This window comes from Tenrec ecaudatus, chromosome 4 (genome assembly GCF_050624435.1).
Source record: "Tenrec ecaudatus isolate mTenEca1 chromosome 4, mTenEca1.hap1, whole genome shotgun sequence".
NCBI classification, from domain to species: domain Eukaryota; kingdom Metazoa; phylum Chordata; class Mammalia; order Afrosoricida; family Tenrecidae; genus Tenrec; species Tenrec ecaudatus.
Window position 1 is genome coordinate 173,757,124 of NC_134533.1, and position 19,737 is coordinate 173,776,860.

At 42.3% G+C, this 19,737-nt stretch overlaps 1 protein-coding gene across 2 annotated transcripts in view; it reads right to left on the reverse strand.

The window, feature by feature from the left end:
- The window catches only part of STAC (SH3 and cysteine rich domain), a 188,827-nt gene extending 169,653 nt beyond the window's left edge, over window positions 1-19,174 (reverse strand). For both annotated transcript variants that reach the window (XM_075548916.1, XM_075548915.1), the window contains exon 1: window positions 19,064-19,174. In XM_075548916.1, coding sequence (XP_075405031.1) covers window positions 19,064-19,174 — 111 coding nt within the window. The remainder of the gene's footprint in view (window positions 1-19,063) is intronic.
- Between the last annotated feature and the right edge of the window lie 563 nt (window positions 19,175-19,737).

The window sequence follows — 19,737 nt, forward strand, 5'->3', positions numbered from 1 at the left end:
CTTTTAAAATGGACACAAAAAAAGTTGTTTGGATGTTTGAGCAAACGAGTTTCAACCATCTGAAGCTAACCTCCTTAGCTTTCTTTAAGTTCACAAGTTGGGGAACTAGACATGGCTGGGGGAGGGAGGGAGAAGCTGGACCAACCCATTGTGGTCTCAGTACCTTCCTCCTTCCCAGTTGCTATAAATCTGGCCATCTGGGTGGTGACAGAAGGTACATCCAGAGTGCTTATGCATCAAGTGTAAGACTCCCGACCCTCCGGGATCAAGAGAACACCTGCATGTAATTATGGCAAAAGCAATAAATTAATAAAACAGGTGAAACATGCATACAAACGAGGTAGATACCTGAATGGAAGTGTTACATCTGTGTGATGTCTGCGCCATGAGGTCAGCATCATCAGACACTTGTGAGAACTGAAAAATCTTAGGCTCCACCCCAGACCTATGAGATCAAACACGAGTTGTGAGGTCCAGCACTAGCTGTGAGGTCCAGCACTGAGTGGCTCAACAGGCCACCTGAGTGGTTCCAGTGTTGCTCAAATTTGCAACCAACCGCTGCATGGCAGTCTGAAAAATGTCACCTCCAAACTCAATGTATATGCCTACTTGGTCCATTCAGTCATTTGATGGTACAGATGCTGTGCAGCTGATAGAATAACTCAAACTTCACTGGTCCTATTTCCTTAACTCTAATATCTTGGGTCTGTCTGATAATTTCCTGGGTTCCCTCCATTGTCTTTTCTGTGAACTAAGACTCAACATGACCTGTGACACCCTAAATAGCTACCTAACACATCAACAAATAATCATTTAATAGTATATGGGCAATGATTACTATATTTTATTATAATTATTGTTATTTTATCTTTATCTACAAATCTGTCTGAAGCTAGACTCTGTGGCACAGGTTTTGGAGCCAGATTATGTAAATTTGACAGTGACCCCCCCAAGAAAAGCCTAAAAAATCCCCCCCAAAACATATATGCGTGGTTGTTGAGTAGATCCTGACTTACAGTGACCCCTTAGGTTTTCCAAGACTGTACATTTTTACAGCAATAGATTACCACAGGAAATTTCTGGTGTATTAGAACTTCTGACCTACTGGTTAATAGTGAATTGCTTAAAAATTATGCAACCAAACCAAACCCACTACTATCAACATGGTACCCATGTTTTTACTAGGTACCATCAAGTCAGTTCCGACTCATAGAGACCCTATGTACAGCAGAATGAAACAGTCAGACCCTGTACTATCTTCGTTTTAGGGTGAGGTGAGGGAGGTATTCTACCTACCTACATCCAGCTCATAGTAAAGATAATAACTTTGGGAATTGAGGAACTATTAATATGGAGAGAGAAAAAAAGTTTTAACTAGGAAATAAGCTCTTTGATATGTGTATACACAAAGGCACACACACACACACACACAACAACTGCCTCCTGCCCACCCCACACTGTCATAACTGTACAGATTAACACAAGCTTTATTTAATAACTCAAAATGAGTGAAAGGTTTTAGTATTTAAGTAATTCTTAGCATTTTAATCTAGACAGGTGCTTAGACAATTTAAGACTTGACAGATGGAATGACACATATCTTTGAACATCTATGTGTTTTTTAAAAGACCAACATTCCTTCTACACTAACCCATGATGACACCACAGTTACCAAATGGAAAACAAAATAGTTATTTCTCTATTGAATCAGTAGAGGGTATTTTAGAGAAAGGGCAGCTTGGGGAATAAAAACTTCAGCGTCCATGATTCCAAGGTAAGAGCATTTTTGTATTAGCACTGGTTACACCAAATAAGCCAAAGGCAAATCTCTCCAAGGAACTGTTCGTATGTAATCTGCTTGGTTGAGAATAGGTGAGGAATGGCGTCCCTCTTCGACTATAAGATAACACAAGTCATACTCCCTGGGAGACATTGCAGAAGACAAGCCACATGGACACAACCAGACCTTGGAAGCCGGAGAACTCACAGAGAGGCCGCTGCCAGCGCTAAGTTGTTTCCAATGAAACTGGATCCAAAGACTTTCTACCCACGGGCCTGTGATCTTCTGCATTTGGCATCATTGCCTGTGTTTCCTGAGTCTGAAGAGGACTTTATAGATTGATATCGGATCTACCCACGGGCCTGTGATCTTCTGCATTTGGCATCATTGCCTGTGTTTCCTGAGTCTGAAGAGGACTTTATAGATTGATATCGGAAATATGGGCTAATATCAGACTTATGGACTTGATCTGAACAGGGCTGCAATATTTTCTCAATGTTCAATTGCTCTTGTATATAAGAGAGAAGGAGGCAAAGAACTGGACCAGTGACCTAGAGGACAGCCACATAGTCCTCTAACAAATATGAACAAAAGTCTAATAAGATAGATCATCAGAGAAGCTGAAGAAAACCTAAAAGCTATGTATGATGCTATGAGGAACAACATCAGAACAATTGGATTACCAGAGGAAAACACAACAAAGAAGTCATCTGAAAAACTAGTGAGAGAATTCTTGGAGGAAAACTTCCCCAGCTTAATGAATGAAAACCAGGCAACCATTCAGGAGGCTGAAAGAACACTATCTAGACATAATTGCAGGAAGTCACCAAGGCACATAATAGTTAAACTATCCAACTTTGAGGAAAAGGAGGAAATCATGAGAGCAGCTAGGGAAAAACAAGCAGTCACATATAAAGCTTCCCACATAAGAATATGTTCAGACTTATCAGCAGAAACTATGAAGAAGAGTAGAGAGTAGAGTAACATATTTCAAAAATTGAAGGAAAGTAACACAAACCCAAGAATATTCTACCCAACCAAATGATCTATCAAGATAGATGGAGAAGGTAGATTCATCCCAGACAAGGAAAAACTCAAAGAATATGTTAAAAGAAACAAAACAAAACAAACGCATCCCTTCAAAATATCCTTGAAAACCCAGTATGGGAAGAAGAACAGCACTCACTGAGCACAAATAAGACACCGCCACATAGAACAACCCCACCCAGAGGGCAACAAAGAGAAAACAGCCCCCACGATAGCATTGGCTTAAGAGTGGAAAGAAGTCAAGAATGAAACACATACACACACATACACACACAAAACACACTGATAAGAAATGGAGGTAGGAAAATACCCAAGACAAAAGGTATAAGATGACATCACAGAGTCCACAGATGGATGTAATAACCCTGAATATCAATCGACTGAACTCAGGCATTAAAAGGCTCAAGCTAGCAGACTGGCTTAGAAAACACACCCATTAACCTGCTGCCTACAGGAGATCCATCTCAAGATCACAGACAAAAATAGGCTGAGAATCAAGGCTTGAGAAAAATATACGAAACAAATAGCAATTCAAAAAAAGCAGGGGTTGCAATCCTAATCTCAGATAAAATTGACTTCAAAGTGCAAACCATAAAAGATGAGGAGGGACATTATATGTTAGGGAGCATGGATAATGGGAAGGAAAATATCAGTGAACTTAACAGAGGGGCGTGAGGGATAATTTGCAGGACTAAGAAGGTAAAACAACAAAGTAATAGTTACTGCCTTTAGAAGACCTTCAGGTTCTAGAACCATCACTAAACATTTTACATAGATCGTCTCATCCCCTCCAAGGTAAGAGGTTTCCCCATTTCTAAAGCACTTGAGTACAGGTAAGCTTCATCTTACATGAGTCTGTTCAGGACACTGAATTGACATTGTCTGGGGGAAAAAAATCATTGTCTTATTGCCTCAAGGCAGGAACATGTTTGTTTTTCTGGCAGCTCATGGTACTTCCAATGTTCTTCGCCAACACCATAATGCAAATGCATCAACTTTTCTGTAGGTTTCCATATTCATGATCCAGCTTTCATATGAACATCAAGTCCATTGAAAATACCATGGCAATGATTACAGCAAAGAATGTACGGATCTGCTTTATACAATTGATGTATGTATATGTATGGATTGTGATAAGAGTTGTATGAGCCCCTAATAAAATGTAAAAAAAGAAAAAAAGAAAATGATTAGGGCAAAGAATGTACAGATGTGCTTTAAACAATTGATGTGTGTGTATGTATGGATTGTGATAAGAGTTGTATGAGCCCCTAGTAAAATGAAAATACCATGGGGCAGGCAAACCATACATTGTCTCAGGCCTTGCCCCAGGCTGTATTTCTAGAGACCTCATAAGATGAGAACTAGAGGAGTCACAAAACACTGATATTCAATACCCAGTGAAGCTAAATCAGTGTATATGAAGAAATTAGGACTCCCTTAAAATCCCATCTCTAAAATTTGATGGCTGTAACTCTGTTTCTGCCTTTTTATCCTTCATGCCCTCATAGATGACACTTGAATAGTCTTAATAATAAAGGTCACAGACTGTCAGCTGACATTTTAGTCTGGTCCCTGGGCGAGGAGATCAAAGATGCTGTTCTCGACATATCTGCCCCATGGCTTCTAACGTGGGTCTTCTTCCTCACAGTCCAGCTTCCTGGGAACCTGGTCTCTTAGCACAGCTGACCCACCAATTGTGAGCTTAAGGGACGCTCCACCTATGAGTCAAGAAGGTTTCTCTCAGGGGCTTAGATGACTTGGAATTTTGCTGTAGGATCCAGATCGACAAGTGCCAAACATGTCCCATTATCAAGACAATAGTTTATTACCAATTGGACTATGAGCTGCAAAAGTCACCCTATAGGCAGGCCATCAAAGGAATCTTGCTGAAACGATTTTAAATGTGAGAATACATGAACACATTGCATATGAAATCAGGTATATTGTTTTCTCAAACAAGTTCATGACATTCTAGAGCACTGGTGTGATAGAGTTGGATGGGTGTTATTCTCTCTGGCAGGAAGGTGATTCAGAATGATTACACAGCTTCACATTTGAGAAGCTTCTATCGGTTGAGCTGTGATCTCATAAGAAATCGCCCAATTTGTCATTGCGGTCTCTCTTGTAGTGCAGAGGAGTACCATCATCTTCATGTTTTAATTTTGCAAGCTTGATTCTTCCCCATTTTCTCTGTTTTTTGTTTTCTCGTGCAGTTTATTGATTTTAACCACTTTTCATTTATAAAGTATCACCTTGAGTAGAAGAGAGCAAGCTCCTCTATAGCAGTGAATAAATAACCCACCCAGTAGAACTTGACTAAATAAGGCATTATACTTGGGAACTTACATTTTAAAAGGTTAATTGGAAGGTTAGGTCCACTAGGGGTGATCCTGAGCAAACTGATTAACATCCCAAGTAGCTATTAAAAATGTCTTAATTAAAAAAGACAGTATCATAGCCTTCATTCTCATTGACACACAAACTTAACCATCACAGAAAGTTTACGGAGCAAATTAGTTTCCCATTCAACAGAACATACAGATTTTGTCATTAGTTTCAATTCCCTAAATATAGCATCATTATTTTCACTTATTTCCTGGGTTCTTTGTTTTGTGGAATTAAAAATTATCAAAGCAACTAGGAACTCAACTTCTGAAAAATGGATTTATATGAAACAGTAAAAAACAAGAGTGTAAGGAAAAGGCAGATGAACAAGCAGAGTAGGAGGCACTAAGTAAGAAATAAACAGAAAACAAAACAACAACCGTCCTAAAACTCGCTACAGCATCCTCTGGCAGTCCATTAGATCCAGAGTCTATTTTCTTTTCTGGGAAATGGAATGGCAACTAATTTGGTGATTTATGTTCCAATACAAAAGCAAATTAGAGAAGCAAGTCAAAAGCGTCAACATTGACTCAACATTGAGAGTCTTGTGGGAGGAAACAGAAAAGGTAAGAAGCAGACAAGAAGCAGAGAAGCACAGCAGTATGAGGTCACTCAGTGCAAGCGAAAGGCTGTTTTACAAGTGGACTTTTTTTGTTGTTGAAAATGATGATAGCTCTTGAATGATTAGGAAAACTTTACAAAAGGAACGCTGTGCCACTCTTGTTATTAGATTTGAATGAAATTCCACTTACTGTACCCTGTTCATCAAAGCAGGGGTGTGTGCACAAGATCATAGAAAGATAGGGAAGTAAATTCTCAACAGAGAAATGCATGAAAAACAAGAGAACAAGTCCCCCGTGACCATAAAGACTTGGCTTTTCAGGATGACTCCCTTCCCTGAGAGTTCCGGCCCGATTCTATCTCCATGTACTCGAATGGAAAGAGCTCATTTCTTTAACCTCCAGCTCAAGTTGAACTCCAAGAAAACATTAATGGAAAAATGTAGACCTTTCCCTAGTAATCCTCGTGTCTTAGCAGGAAATTGTTTCTGGCATCTTAAAATCAGAAACCTTACTTCCATTCCGGATAAGCTGCATTCGTATCACCTGCGCTCTATTGTTGTTTTCCAATGTTATTTTCCCAAGTAACTGCCTATCATATTTCTTAAGAAAAATCAATAGAAAAATACAGTACAATGAACAGATATCCAATTTAAGTTAAATTTGTGTCTGTATATCTAAGTCACATAGTCAGAGAGTCTCATTAAACCTACTCAATCCCAAAGCCTCCCTTCTAGACCAATAGGTAACAGCATACTAAATACAGAGAAAATGAAGTTGTCAAGGGTCTTGTTTGTTTGGATACACAACCAATACGTATGAAGCAGCGGTCCAGAGATCAAACAAGGCATTGCATTGGCTAAATCTGCTGCACAAGACCTGCGTAAAGTGCTGGATAGCAAGGAGGTTACTTTGAGGACATAAGTGTACCTAATCCAAGCCATGCATTTTCAACTGCCTCAAATGCATGTGAAAGTTGGACACTGAATAAGAAAGACCAAAGAAGAATCGAGGCTTCTGAATTATATCTGTAAAAGCTCCCAACAAAATGATTAATGAAAAATAATAAAAGGTATCCTAAAACTTACCATTTCCTATAGTTTTCACTAGTAAAAGTTTGGTCCAAGCCATCATTTCCTTAACTTAAACTTCATTTGGAATTCTAATTGGCCTCCTTACATTCCAGACATGCTAGGTCTGCCATCGGCCCAATGTAAACAGCAGCCAGAATAATCTCAGTAACGTATAAATCACATCATGAAGGATATGATCCAGAGCCTCCCACTCCCTGGCTTTTACACTTCAAATGAAAATCATATTCATTAGTATGATTAGTAAGAACCACAGGCTCTAGTCAATACTGTCCATTCGATTGTTCCACAGTGATGGAAATTCTCCATTATCTGTGGTGTTCAATAAAAGTGCTACTAGATACATGTGTTTATTGCGTGCTTAAAATATGTCGAGTATGACTAGAACTTAATTTTAAAATTCTAATTGATTTAAATATTATTTTAAAATAGTCATCTGTATCAGATGGTCATCTCCTTGATCAATGCAGGCCTAGCCCTTGTCTAGCTCTGTAGTCCTTGATATATATATATATTTGCCTCTTGTGCATTTAGCTTGATCCTTGAACATGCAAAATCAGTCCCGTGCTTGAGCGGGACGAACGTAGAGGGCAAGATCACAGGACAAGCCACAGGGGAAGCGCCGTGTGTCACAGGAAGAAGCGAAGGACGCGCTGTAAAAGACATTGGGGCTAGAGAGGGCTCTGCAGCAGAGGAAGGAATTCCACAGGGCAGTGGGGTGGTAGTGACTACTGAGGGGCGTGGGCGACAGGGTATGTGTGTGGAGAAAGAAAGGGGGCCCTGCTTTGTGATTCTTCTGATAACATATATATACACAGTGTATGTCTATGTATGTATGTGTGTGTGATGAGATGCTTTTGCCAGAGTCTCCATGTTACCTACTTCTGATAAAACGTTGCAGTTGAAAATGAACATAACAAAACCTTGTTAGGGCAGTGATTCTCAACCTGTGGGTTGTAACCCCTTTGGGGATCGAATGACCCTTTCACAGGGGTCTGCCCATTCATAACAATAGCAAAATTATAGTTATGAAGTAGCAACGAAAATAATGTTTGGGGGTCACCACAACATGAGGAACTGCATTAAAGGGTCGCAGCATTAGGAAGGTTGAGAACCACTGTGTTAGAGGGACACAGGCCCCTAGCTCCTCTTTTCTCTCTTGCTGATGTCCTTTTAGACTCTAAAATTTAGAGGGTAAGGGCACAGAGGCATTCCTATGAACCTACGGTGTTCTGGGTCCCTCCCCTATACTTCCTCTGGTGTCTGACCTCAGTCTTGCATCACAGAGTCAGAGCAATTCTGAGACATGAAAAAGCAAACAAACAAACAAACAAGCCAGGAACTATCAGCTATGGAGACCATCAGAAACAAGCAACAGATTAAAAACAGCTGCTGGAAACCCATGTGTGTCCTAATGAAGCCACACTGCCTAGGGCTTTCAATGGCTGACATTTTGGAAGTTAACTGTCTGCATAGGTGGATTCTAACCTAAAACCTTGCAGTCAGCAGCAAAGTATGATGTTTGCAATACCCAGGGACTGCAAGAAAAACCCTCTGAAGGCCTAAGACCTATCTTATCTCCTGTATAAGTGCCACTACATGTTTCTCCCCCTCCCTGGTTTTCAAGACCCCTCGGAGACATGTAGTATGGCTCCTGGTTTTCTGGCTTGTTTGACTCCATGAAGGATGGACAGCTGCGGATGAACATGCAAGGGGAACTGCATGAGGCTGGCATTCGCGTTGAGAGGGAAGGTTAGTTGAGAATGCATTGAGGTTAAAATGCATCCAGGGAATCAAAACAAATTCTTTAAAGAACTGTGGGTATTCTGTCATGGAGGGCAACAGAGAGCTGTCTGGGAGGAATCTGGCGGATGAAATGTCTTGAAAACTCAAACTTCTCTTCTGCAGGGGTATCTCTGGGTCAGAAAGCACTGGACGGCAGTAGTAGATAAAGACCCGCTGAAGACTCACGGGGACTGTGGGGAGGAGGGAGGGCTGAGAGCAGGATGCGGAGGAAGATCAAAATGTGAAGGGTGTGTGGAGGGGGAAGAGGAAGCAGGAACAACAACGACAACGGACTGCAAAAGTAGGAGAAAACAAACAAATTGAAAAGGGAGTGAAAGGTTTATGGAGGAAACTTTTGAGTGAGGTGGAAAAGAGAGTGAGCACCAGAGTTGTAATGCTTTCATGTCCAAATGCAGATCGAAGTGGTCCATGGAGTACAAGAAAGAGACTACAAATAGGATGTGTTCACAGACGGTTCGCTTATAAAAGTCCTGCTAGAAACAGTGCAGATGTGATGAGATAGATGGGAGGTTCCAGGATTGTCCTACCAGAACTCTCGCTGCGATGCCATGAAAATCCGCGTGAATTGGCTAATTGCCTGGTAGAACACAAGTTCACAAACCTGACTCAAGCCAATTTACATCCATGAAAAAGAATAGGAGAAAAGATGGAAAATGTTTTCAAAATTTATTTTTTAAGTAGGTGCTAGGCTTAGATATTATCATTAGTGTCTTTCAGACTTTACAAGAAGAAATTAGTTCTGGGTTTTATACACAACAATCGGAAGAAAAATAAAAAATATATAAATATCCTTGAACTTCCCAAACAATTTTTTTAAAAAGCTGGCATATCCTTAAACATAAAATCTGACTAAACACAAAAGTGACAACGATAGAACAATCTGACTGCATACAAATTCATAAATAGTAAAGAGAAGTGCTGGGAATAGAAACCAAAGAGTTTATTCCAAGAAACTCCCTTTGGTCAAGTAGGACTTTTTTCCAGGAGTGTACAAAGAGTTTAATAAAGGGCTAGCTTTTAATATAATTCATCACATAAAGAGGCCAAAGAAACCACCCCCCTACCACACACACACAAATCATATGATTACCTTAAAACTTGCCAAAAAGTTATTTGAAACAATATTCACATAAATTGCTGATGGAAAAACCTTAGTAAGCTAATAACAAGACTGTCTCAAACCAACTGCAAACCAGCTGAAAAGCTTGGGCTTATGTTGAGAGTTTTTTAGGGACGATTTAGTTGAAAACACTCTGGTGCAGAAGCAGTATGTAGGAAATGAACTGGCTGGAAACGGATTTGTCTTTAGTGAAAATTTGCAGGGCATTTTTCTCAGTCGCTATGTTTACTGGCAGTAGTTTCTAGAATGCATGTTGGATACAGGAACATCGAACAAGGTCTCCAGCATGGAAGGAAATAATTCCACCATTGACCCACCAGGAACTCAATACATACTAATTAATTTAACCCTCAGGACAATACTGCAGGGAGTCCTGATTGTCCTCACTTTGCAGAAAGGACTGTGAAGGACAGGAAGTTTGTTGAATGGAATCAAAATGGCAAAGAGGCAAGGTGGAGTGTGAACATCACTGCCTGATGGCCAAACCTGCACACCAAATCACCGAGAAGAAAATCACAGTGTTCCTTTAGCTCCACAAATAAGAAATGGAGCCCCAAAGGGCCTAGATTGTACAATTAACATAAAAATGTCCTATTGCCAATTAACACCATAGAAAGCATGGAAAAGTTGGGTCCTGCTAGTAATTCATAGTATAAAACACTAAGGAAAAGAGGTAACAATTAATTAAACAGAAAATATTTTACCAAATCCCTGCGCATTTAGGAGAGGCATAAAATAAATTTCAACTAAAGATGTATGCTACCTTCTTAGATGAGAAACCACAGTATTGTAAAGATTTCACAAAAATGATCTTAAAAATTTAGGTAATCACTTTCAAAATAGAATTTTTAAAATACTTTCAGGGGAGACCATGGGGGAAGTTAAATAAGTAAGTGAAATTCCCAACGGGTGATTTGAATGATCAACTTCCAAAGTCTTATTGGAATGATCCATTTCCAAGGTCTATTCTCATAGCCATTGAATGGATTCCAATTCGTAGGGAATCAACATTGGGTTTCTGAGACAGTAACTTTTTACAATGGCTGACAGTCTCCTCTGTCTCTTGTGGAGTTCCTGGTAGATTCCAACCACATGATATCTGAGGTAGGTAGGCTGATCCTCAACCTCCAACCCCAGTAAGGCTCCTTCAAGTTCATTATAAGGCTATAATGGAAATATTATAATATTAATGAATAGTACAGCAATACATTAAAAAATAAAGTTATAGATTAGAATATAACAGATCATGCTGAAAGACACCTGGCTTAGATAGCTATTACACAAGAAATCTAACCCTTCCAATCAGTGAAAACTAGATAATCTGTGGTATACCTTCCTCTGTTAACTTGCACATTCATCTGGGGTATGTGTGGGTGCATGTGTTTGCTATCCCATGACGTAATTTCTTTTTAAACAATAGCAATCAATTTCTTAAACCTGAAGGGAAATGGAAACTAAAATATATTCCTATATGTTTTATTATCCAAATATTCATTTAGTTTATTTCTTTGAGTTATTGTTTCATCTCTTTACACAGGGATTTGTAAATACGCTGATAAAATATAAATGGAATGTTCTTGATAAACACCCTTTGTTGCTTTCTTTGAAGACGAATTTAGAAACACTCTTATTGTGGCTAAATAAAAAACATTCTGCATGATGAATAAATATTGAATTTTATGTCCTCTTACTGTGCCTCATGCTTCAGTTATCCGTGTCTATCAGAGTAATATCAAGCACTGAATCCCATCCAACAGACACAAAGAAAAATTCTTTGACACCTTACTTAAAACTTTTTTGTTAGATAAATATTAGTACTTGCAGTATTCTTCATACATTTGCTATTCTGGTATTATATTAAATTATTAACCATGTTAGTATTATTTTAAGTGAGTGAAAGATTGCCTCATGTGAATGTCAAACATGTATAACTTTTTGTACAAGTTACTGCTTTCAAAACCTAGGACATAACCCTGTACATCAATGCTATACAGTTAGAAGGTAACTTGGTTGAATTAATTACTGTGGTCCAATGATTCAAATTCTTACTCTGTCCTTGCCCGGTAACTACTCATGTTGCATTTGAGGGAATGTAGCAAGAGTCATATTCCACAGCCCATCCCCACCTTTGTTATGAGAAATAAATTGTATTCTCCCAAGAAATCCAATTAGATACGGAGTTTCAAGTATGTTTAAGAAGAGACCACAGGAGACAGATATCAATGAAGGTGTTGAAATGGTAGGGGTCTTATCGCTTAACTAACCTTGAATGTGGGCACCCTTATGACATTGTATGAGCACACAGGATCTGGTACCATTTTCACTAATGCCCTGTCAGTTTCCTTCCACTGTGGCATTGTCTTTTCTTAGGTCCTGCAGTCTTGGCATCTGTGGGTCTTCCCTTTGGGCCCTGGTGCCTCTGTTTTGTTGATGTTGTGAGTACAACCTTATTTTACTGACAGGGCAATTTGTCCATGCGAATAATTCTCCAGAGGTAGAAAGACCTACTACCTTTCTGATCCTGTATAGATTATAGCTTAGAACAGGGGTCGGCAAATTGGGGCTCTCAAGCCATATTTGACTCTTTGGGATAATTACTGGTGATTTCATTGGTTTGGAAACATATATTTATGACTCTAAAATAAGTTTTCAATTGCTATAAGGGACAGGATTGGTTCTTTTGCCTCAAAAACGGGTAGCCCCTGGCTTAGACAATCTGATGGGGGCAGTTTTACTCTCTATCACACGGGGTTACCATTGGTTAGGATCAGCTAGACACCCCCAACAACAATGAAGATAGTGGATGAATGTTAGTGAAAACTTTTTCAAAGGTCAATACTCCTTTGTTCTTCAAGTTTTCTCATTTAAAAGAGTACACTACACCCCTTCTCTAGGGAAACCTGTCACATAGAATGAAAGACCTTATTCTCACTGACCGAGTAATTGTGCTTCCTATGAAACTAATTAAAATATACTAATATTTCTGATTCAAGACATTCAATTCAGTAGTTCCCAATAGGTGAAAGTTGGGAAAGAATCTAAATATGTAATTAGAAAGGATGTAGAATATGGTGTAAAAATGAAATGGAGAATTATGCCATCTTTAATGTTCATGTTATTGTTTACCTTTGAGTATGAAAAGTCTGTGTCTAGCATTAAATGACAGAGGTATGTACAAAAGGTAAAATGAAAAAGTACAGCAAACTTTTTCACAATTCTTCTCCACTGAGAAAATGCAAAGGATTAAATGTTTAGGAGGCTTAGTAGTTCTCACTTACCAACGACTGCTAAACCACCAGGTTGGCATTTCAAACCCACCACCCACTCTACAGGAGAAAGCGGGAGTTACCTGTTCCAATAAAGATATGCAGTCTTGGAAACTACGCAGGGTCACTATGAGTCAGAATTGACTCAAAGGCAGTGGGTTTGTGTTTGTTGCTTATTTTCTGGTTAACACTGGGCACAAGAGGTCCTGGTGGTGACAGATCAGCAGTTTGAACCCAGCAGCCATTCTGCAGGACAAAGATATGGACGCCTGCTTTCAGAAAGATTTAGAGCCTGGAAAGCCCTCTGGGGCAGTCCCACTCTGTCTTATAGCGTCATTGTGAATCAGAATTGACATTGAGTAGTTTATTACTTTCATAATCATGAGAATAACTTAGATGAGGACATGGCCAACTTTGAAAATCTAGCTGCATCTGAGTAATGCCTAAAATGATTTGGCTGCCTAGTCATCAAGAGTGACCTTTGTCAGAGCCATTTATTTGACTTGATGGATGAATGGTAAGTGAAGAAGAAGAGAGAGTAAATGCAAATGATTTCTTCAAGTGGCTTGGCTGGAAGGCAATAAATCTTGCTTACTTTGACATTCTATAATACTGTGTAGTCCAGACCAGTGCTTCCAAACTTGGCTGTACAATGAAATCACCAAGGAAGGCTTTAAAATACCGATGTCTTAGATTCTGTCACTGAGATTTCAATTTTATTGGTCTATCCTATAATGTGGACTTGCCAGGTGATTTGATTGCAAATCAATGATCCATTTTCTTTCATTTTCTCCCCCTGTATCAGACCCCTGGCCACTGGGTTTGACTTGCAGTGACTCTATCTAGGGTTTCCAAGACTACGTATCTTCATGGTAGGAGCCATCCCCAGCTTCCTCCTGTTGGTGGGTTTGTAGCACTGACCTTGTGGTTAGCAGCGCAATACTTACCTACTGTTACACCAGGGCTCCTTCTTCTCCCCTAATGTGTTAGTCTGGGTAGACTAGAGAAACAAATCTACAGAAACTCATCTATGTCTCAGAGGGAGTTTTATACATAGGGTAAGTGTACATCCAGAGAGCATCCCAACCCAGTGCTGCCCAACCTCATAAGTCTGACTTAGCCCATATGTCCGACACAGATCTACAAAGTCCTCCTAAAACTCACATAACACACACAATGATGCCGAATGCAGGAGGATCACAGGCCAGTGGGTAGAAAGGCTTGGAATCTAGGGGCGGTGTAATCATCCCAGCACTGGCAGGGGTCTCCATGAGGCTTCTCCAGCACCCAGGGTTGCATCAGGGTAAGTCCATGTGGCTTCTCCTTAGGGATGTCTCACAGGAAGTGAGCCTTGCCAGCTGAAACAGGGAACAGGCTAAGGTGGCTGCACCCTGGTCTGACCATCAGAGAGCAAGAGACCTGAGAACTCAAAAGGTGAGGCTCACCAAGTCATTTATCTCTCCACCCCTCAATTAATCCCACATGTGTTTATTGGCTAGGTTGCCACAATAAACCTTAACTATCTCACCCAAGTAGAATTAAATTCATTGTTAATAGTTGCTACTGCTGTTCTCCCTCTGTCTCTGCTTCTGTCTCTGTCTCTCAGTATATATCTTGTATCAAGCTTAGGATGTACTTTGACATAAAGTAGGTCCACAATATGTAGTTACCGGTTGATGGACATGTCCTTTTAAAGGACATGCAGGCACATGAGTAGTCATGGCTAGGGATTTCTTCTTCCTAGTTCACATAGTGGTCCAGGAATAGAGTATCCTGGAAAGAGGGGATGCCTTGGCTCATAGCTCCCTTAGGTCATTGGGTAGTTTATACAATCTTTCAAAATCCAACTCTCGTGCTGGTGGCTCTCCACCTTTTCTTCTGGGGGATGTGAAATACAGTGCAGGTGAAATTTCACTGTAGTCAACAGAATAGCTAAAAGCCCAAAGAGAGGAAACCCAGTTATATAAGCATTGTGCTGTACTGCTAACCACAAGGTCAGCAGTTTGAAACCAGCAACCACTACAAGGGAGAAAGAAGGGGCTTTCTACTCCTGCCAATGAGTTAAAATATGTAAAATACACAGAGGCAGTTCTATCCTGTCCTATAGCGTCACTACGAGTTGGAATAGACTCTGTGGCAGTGAGTATTACTGGAATATGAAGTTTGATTATTCAAATTATTCCGATACTGACATTGGGGTTGGCTAGTGGCAGTCATTCCATTTGAAGTGTGGAGAGAAATTCAGTAGTACCTTATGCTTAATGAATGCTTACAATATATTAGGTGCTTTATATTTTTGAAGTACAAATAAAAAACATGCCAGTGTGTGCAAGCATCCCCCTCACAGATGATGCGGCTGAGGCAATTTGCTCGCTGCTGTTACAGAGATGCGACACAGAACACAGATACTCAATATGAATGGGTTTGAACACTGCTTTCTTTGATCTTATAAGCTATCACCCCGCTACACCATCACATCTGATCTTGGGTCATAAACGGGGTGCACAGGGCATTATGGCAAACCTTCACATTACACCTACTAAGCTTTCTATGTGGTCCACAGTAAGTAGGAGTGAAGATATTCACTTAAATAAGAAATGCTTAGGCATATTTCCTTTATATTCATCTGTCAGAAAGTTAGAAAGAAAGGAAGCGGTTGTCTATCTGGGATTGTGAGTGGAAAGGAAGATTGGTAGGATACCTCAGTGGTTTTCAAATTTGGTCAACTCCACCAATTTGGAAAAAAAGAAAAGCCACATGACAATTATACCAACATGCACTTAGAGAAGTTTATTCTAAGGAAATCACACTGTGGTATCTGAGGTCCCAGACCGATTTTTGTCAGTACCTATCTGTGAGATGGAGTCCCCGAGTGATGGATGAGTAACACATTCAGCTGCGAGTCAAAAGGGAAGAGATGATAAGACCTGTTAAGAGAAATGGACTTCCAGAAATATGTATGTGCTCGCCCTGGACACTGTGGACATTGGCTGCCCATTCTTTCCTTCTGGACTTTCTGGACTGGGAGGTCTATTGTAGCCCATTTTACAGGCAATTCTGTGCTAAGTAACTTCGTTTGTTCCATAAACACACTTTCAGACAAAGTGACAAAGCCATAAGCAAAGAAATCGGACAAGGTTTATTCTTGAGCCATGTCCCATGGTAATGTAACTCAATCAATTAATTTATTTTCAAATGTTTCTTAAGATGAGAAGATCGAAACAGTCATGCAAACAGCTTTTAGTGGTCTCTAAAATGCTTGCGTTAGACTCTTAGGGGGGCAAGTAGGATGACAGAAAGAAGTAAAAAGATCCATGCAGGAGAAAAGAAGCACTTACACGTGGTTGTGGGGAGCAGTGTGTGTGTGTGTGTGTGTGTGTGTGTGTGTGTGTGTGTGTGTGTGTGTGTGTGAGGGTTGGGGAATCTGAGGGGCCTCATTATGGTTGTGTTACTTCAACCAACTCTGTGATCTTGGGTAAATCCTCCAACCTTCCCTATCCATAAAATGGAAATCATTACAAAATCTCATCTAGAGTGTAATGTCAAGATTAAAGTTGTGTCTGATACGGACTATGTATTCAGTAGCTGCTTATTATTGTTCTCTCAGGTATAGAAAGATGAAAATGGGTGAGAAAAGACAAACTAGATTGACATGGTAACAGTAGTTGTAGATTGGGAGCCAACGGAAGATTTTTTTTTCTTTCTTGCCCAATTTCTAAAAAGACTACACGCCGTTCTTATAATCTGAAGGAAAATGGCTTAAGACTTAAAAATCATTTAAAACTCGTACTTGAGCAAGCTTCATACCCAGAGGGGCCTGACCATGTCGGCTCCCATGTGGTATGTGACAGACAGACCACATCAGAGAACTGGAAGATGGAATGAGCTCTCATGTCTGGTTCACATTTTCCTGCTGAGCTTCTCATTTTCAGGGTGAAGAATCCTTGTAAATGCCAATGAGCTTGGCAGTGTGGCGTTCCTGGTGTGGACCGAGTAGGGCCTCCCTCTGCTCCTGTGGCATGCCATTTTGTCCCTGCACAGCTTGTACCTCTCACTGGAGGATTCACCTTTTGGAGGTGTGTGGACCTTTTAAAAATAATCACGGATGGCATGCTTCTCTCCCAAGATGCACATCCAGGCTTACTGTTTGCATTCAATCCCCTGAGATTCATGGGCCCACTCCCATGGCCCATCTCCACTGATGAATAATACTTAAGCCAAAGGCACAAATTTAGCAATGGATAAACACATATTAGGTGTGTAGACTACTTGACGAAAAACTGATGTACTAAAAATCAAAGCTGTAAGCCAGTTTTTGCTTTGCCAAAGAATTTAAGACACTTATAATTAGCGAACCAGTATAATTTACTTGAAACAGGCCTCAGTTTACCCAAAGACTAAGTCCTTTCCAGGATACACCCTACCTCAGCGCTTTGTGCCTAATCTGAAAGCCAATGCCAGTGCCTGCAGTTTAGTGACACTCATTTGCAGAGTTCTAGGTCAGTCACCTCTTAAAAGGCCACTAATCCTGATCCCTTAAGTGACTGATGGTCCAGAATGGACTATAAAGAGCCACCCAGAAAGTTCCGGCTGGACTAGTGGTGGCACACCTGAGTGGCTTATGAGTCTGCTCTGGAGCGTAACATCTGTAATGAGGTGGAGTCATCTTCCTATTTCAGGAAGGGGAAGAGCAAGCATTGACTAAGTCTTACATTGTATCACGGTGCATATGATACCATCTCAAGTGTTCCTCACCAGGACTCTGGAAGGCAGGGCTTTTGCCACCATTTCCAGATGAGAAAAGTGAGTTGGAGAAACTCACTTGCCCCAGGCCAGACTGCCAGAATGTATTATTGTAAAAAAAAAAAAGCTTAAATCGAATAAGAACCATGCAGAACTCTGTTGTCCATGGCCATCTGTGACGGTCACCTATCGGTGCCTAGGAAGTACGTACAGTCCCCAGGATGACACCAAATCCTGAGAGGCTGTAGGCTGAGGTTTTATATTCAGGTGACTTTGTCAACAGCTGCCTGCCAGGGACATGTGAAGGGTGACAGGGGTTGGACTTCGGGTCTCATCTTAACTACCTTCCCTCTGGTCCCCCTCTTCCCTTCACTCACAGGGGACCCCCACATTCCAAGGAGACCTGGGGTACCCGCAAAGACATCTGTATAAAGAGCAAGCAACCCTTCGTGTGAGACCATCCACACAACTACACACCCCGTCTTAGGATACTGTGCTACGATTCCTACTGTTGGATGAGCTGCCTTTCAGTTTCACACTACTGGCAGCTGAGTTTTCTTTGATCATCTTCCAAGATTTCCAAACATGTGCCTGGCGCCCAGGCGAGTTCCCGCGGGAGAGCAACAGTGAGTGACAGTGCAGTGCGGGTGTGTTTGTCTACCTCCTCACACAGCCAGTGTCCCCTAGTAGAGTCTTAACTTCCACCAGAGATACATCAACTTTCCCATGACGGCGGTGCTTCCCCGGTGCACTAGTCTTTCCGCAAGGAGTGGTCTGTGAAGTTAGGGATTCCCTGTTTCGGCAAAAGGTCCCTGGGATCTTTGAGGTGCACACACCCTTGGCTGGTGCTGTGCTAAGCTTTCTGAAGGGTCTTCCCAGGGCTGTTCTCATCCCTCAGTCTAACACCTACAGGCGGCTGGGACACCAGCAGATGCAAAGCGCTGAACGACCAAGCCTACACCCCCCAAGTCAGCCATCTGATCAACCAACTGGAAAGGTCTGTGATCCTGGGCTAGCAGCCTCCTAGGGCATGGGCTCCGATCTGTGTGAGCGCCCAGGCTTGGGTGCCCAGGGACCGGGTCCAGCGCCCTTAGGAGTGAATCCTGAGGGACAAGCAGGTCTCCAAGGAGTGCCAGTCCTCGAACCCTGGTCAGACTGGGGACCCTTTGCAGCCCCTGGTGCCAGCGGCCCCGTGGACAGCGCGAAGGGGTGGGGGGAAGCAGGACGGGTGAGTTTGGGTCCACTTGGGGAAGTGTGCGCGGTACCTTGGATTCCTGGCTGCCGGTGGATGCAGGAGAGGGCGGCTGCGGGGCGCTCGCGGTGTCCCCGGGCAGCCCGTGCACGCCGTCCTCGCGGGCGCCGCTCGGCGGGATCATCGTGGCCGCGCGGCACGGCGTTGGGCTCGCGGAGGAACGGCTCAGCTCCGCGTTCCAGGGACTCCCATCCTCGCCTGGGCGCCCCCGTGCCCACTCCTGCCGAGTCCCCGCCAGGCCCTGCCCACCCCACCGGCACGCCCGCCCCGCCCGCGGCTAGCTCGCCGGCGACGGCACCGTCGTGACTGCCACCCGGCAGCGGGCGAGCGGGCTGGGCTCGCCCACCTGAGGCCGGGAGGGGGGAGGGAGGGGCGAGGCGGCTCGGGGCGGGGCTGCGCGGCCCACGCCGGAGTAGAGAGGGCAGCAGGGGCCGAGCCGGCGGGCTGCTGGGCGGCTCCAGCGCCAGACCAGGCTGGTTCTTTCTGAAGAAGAAGGGCATTTCAGCCCCCAAACGCATGACCATGGAAAACAGTGATCGGTCAGGCTAGGAGGGGCCACCTGCTCCAACTCCCTCGTTCCCCAACCCTGCAAACCCTGCCTCTGAGAGGGCCCGGGACTTCGCCAGGCCAAGGCAAGAGTTCAGGGAAGCAGAGCAAAGCTAGAGCAGGGGGCGCCAGCAGGGCAGG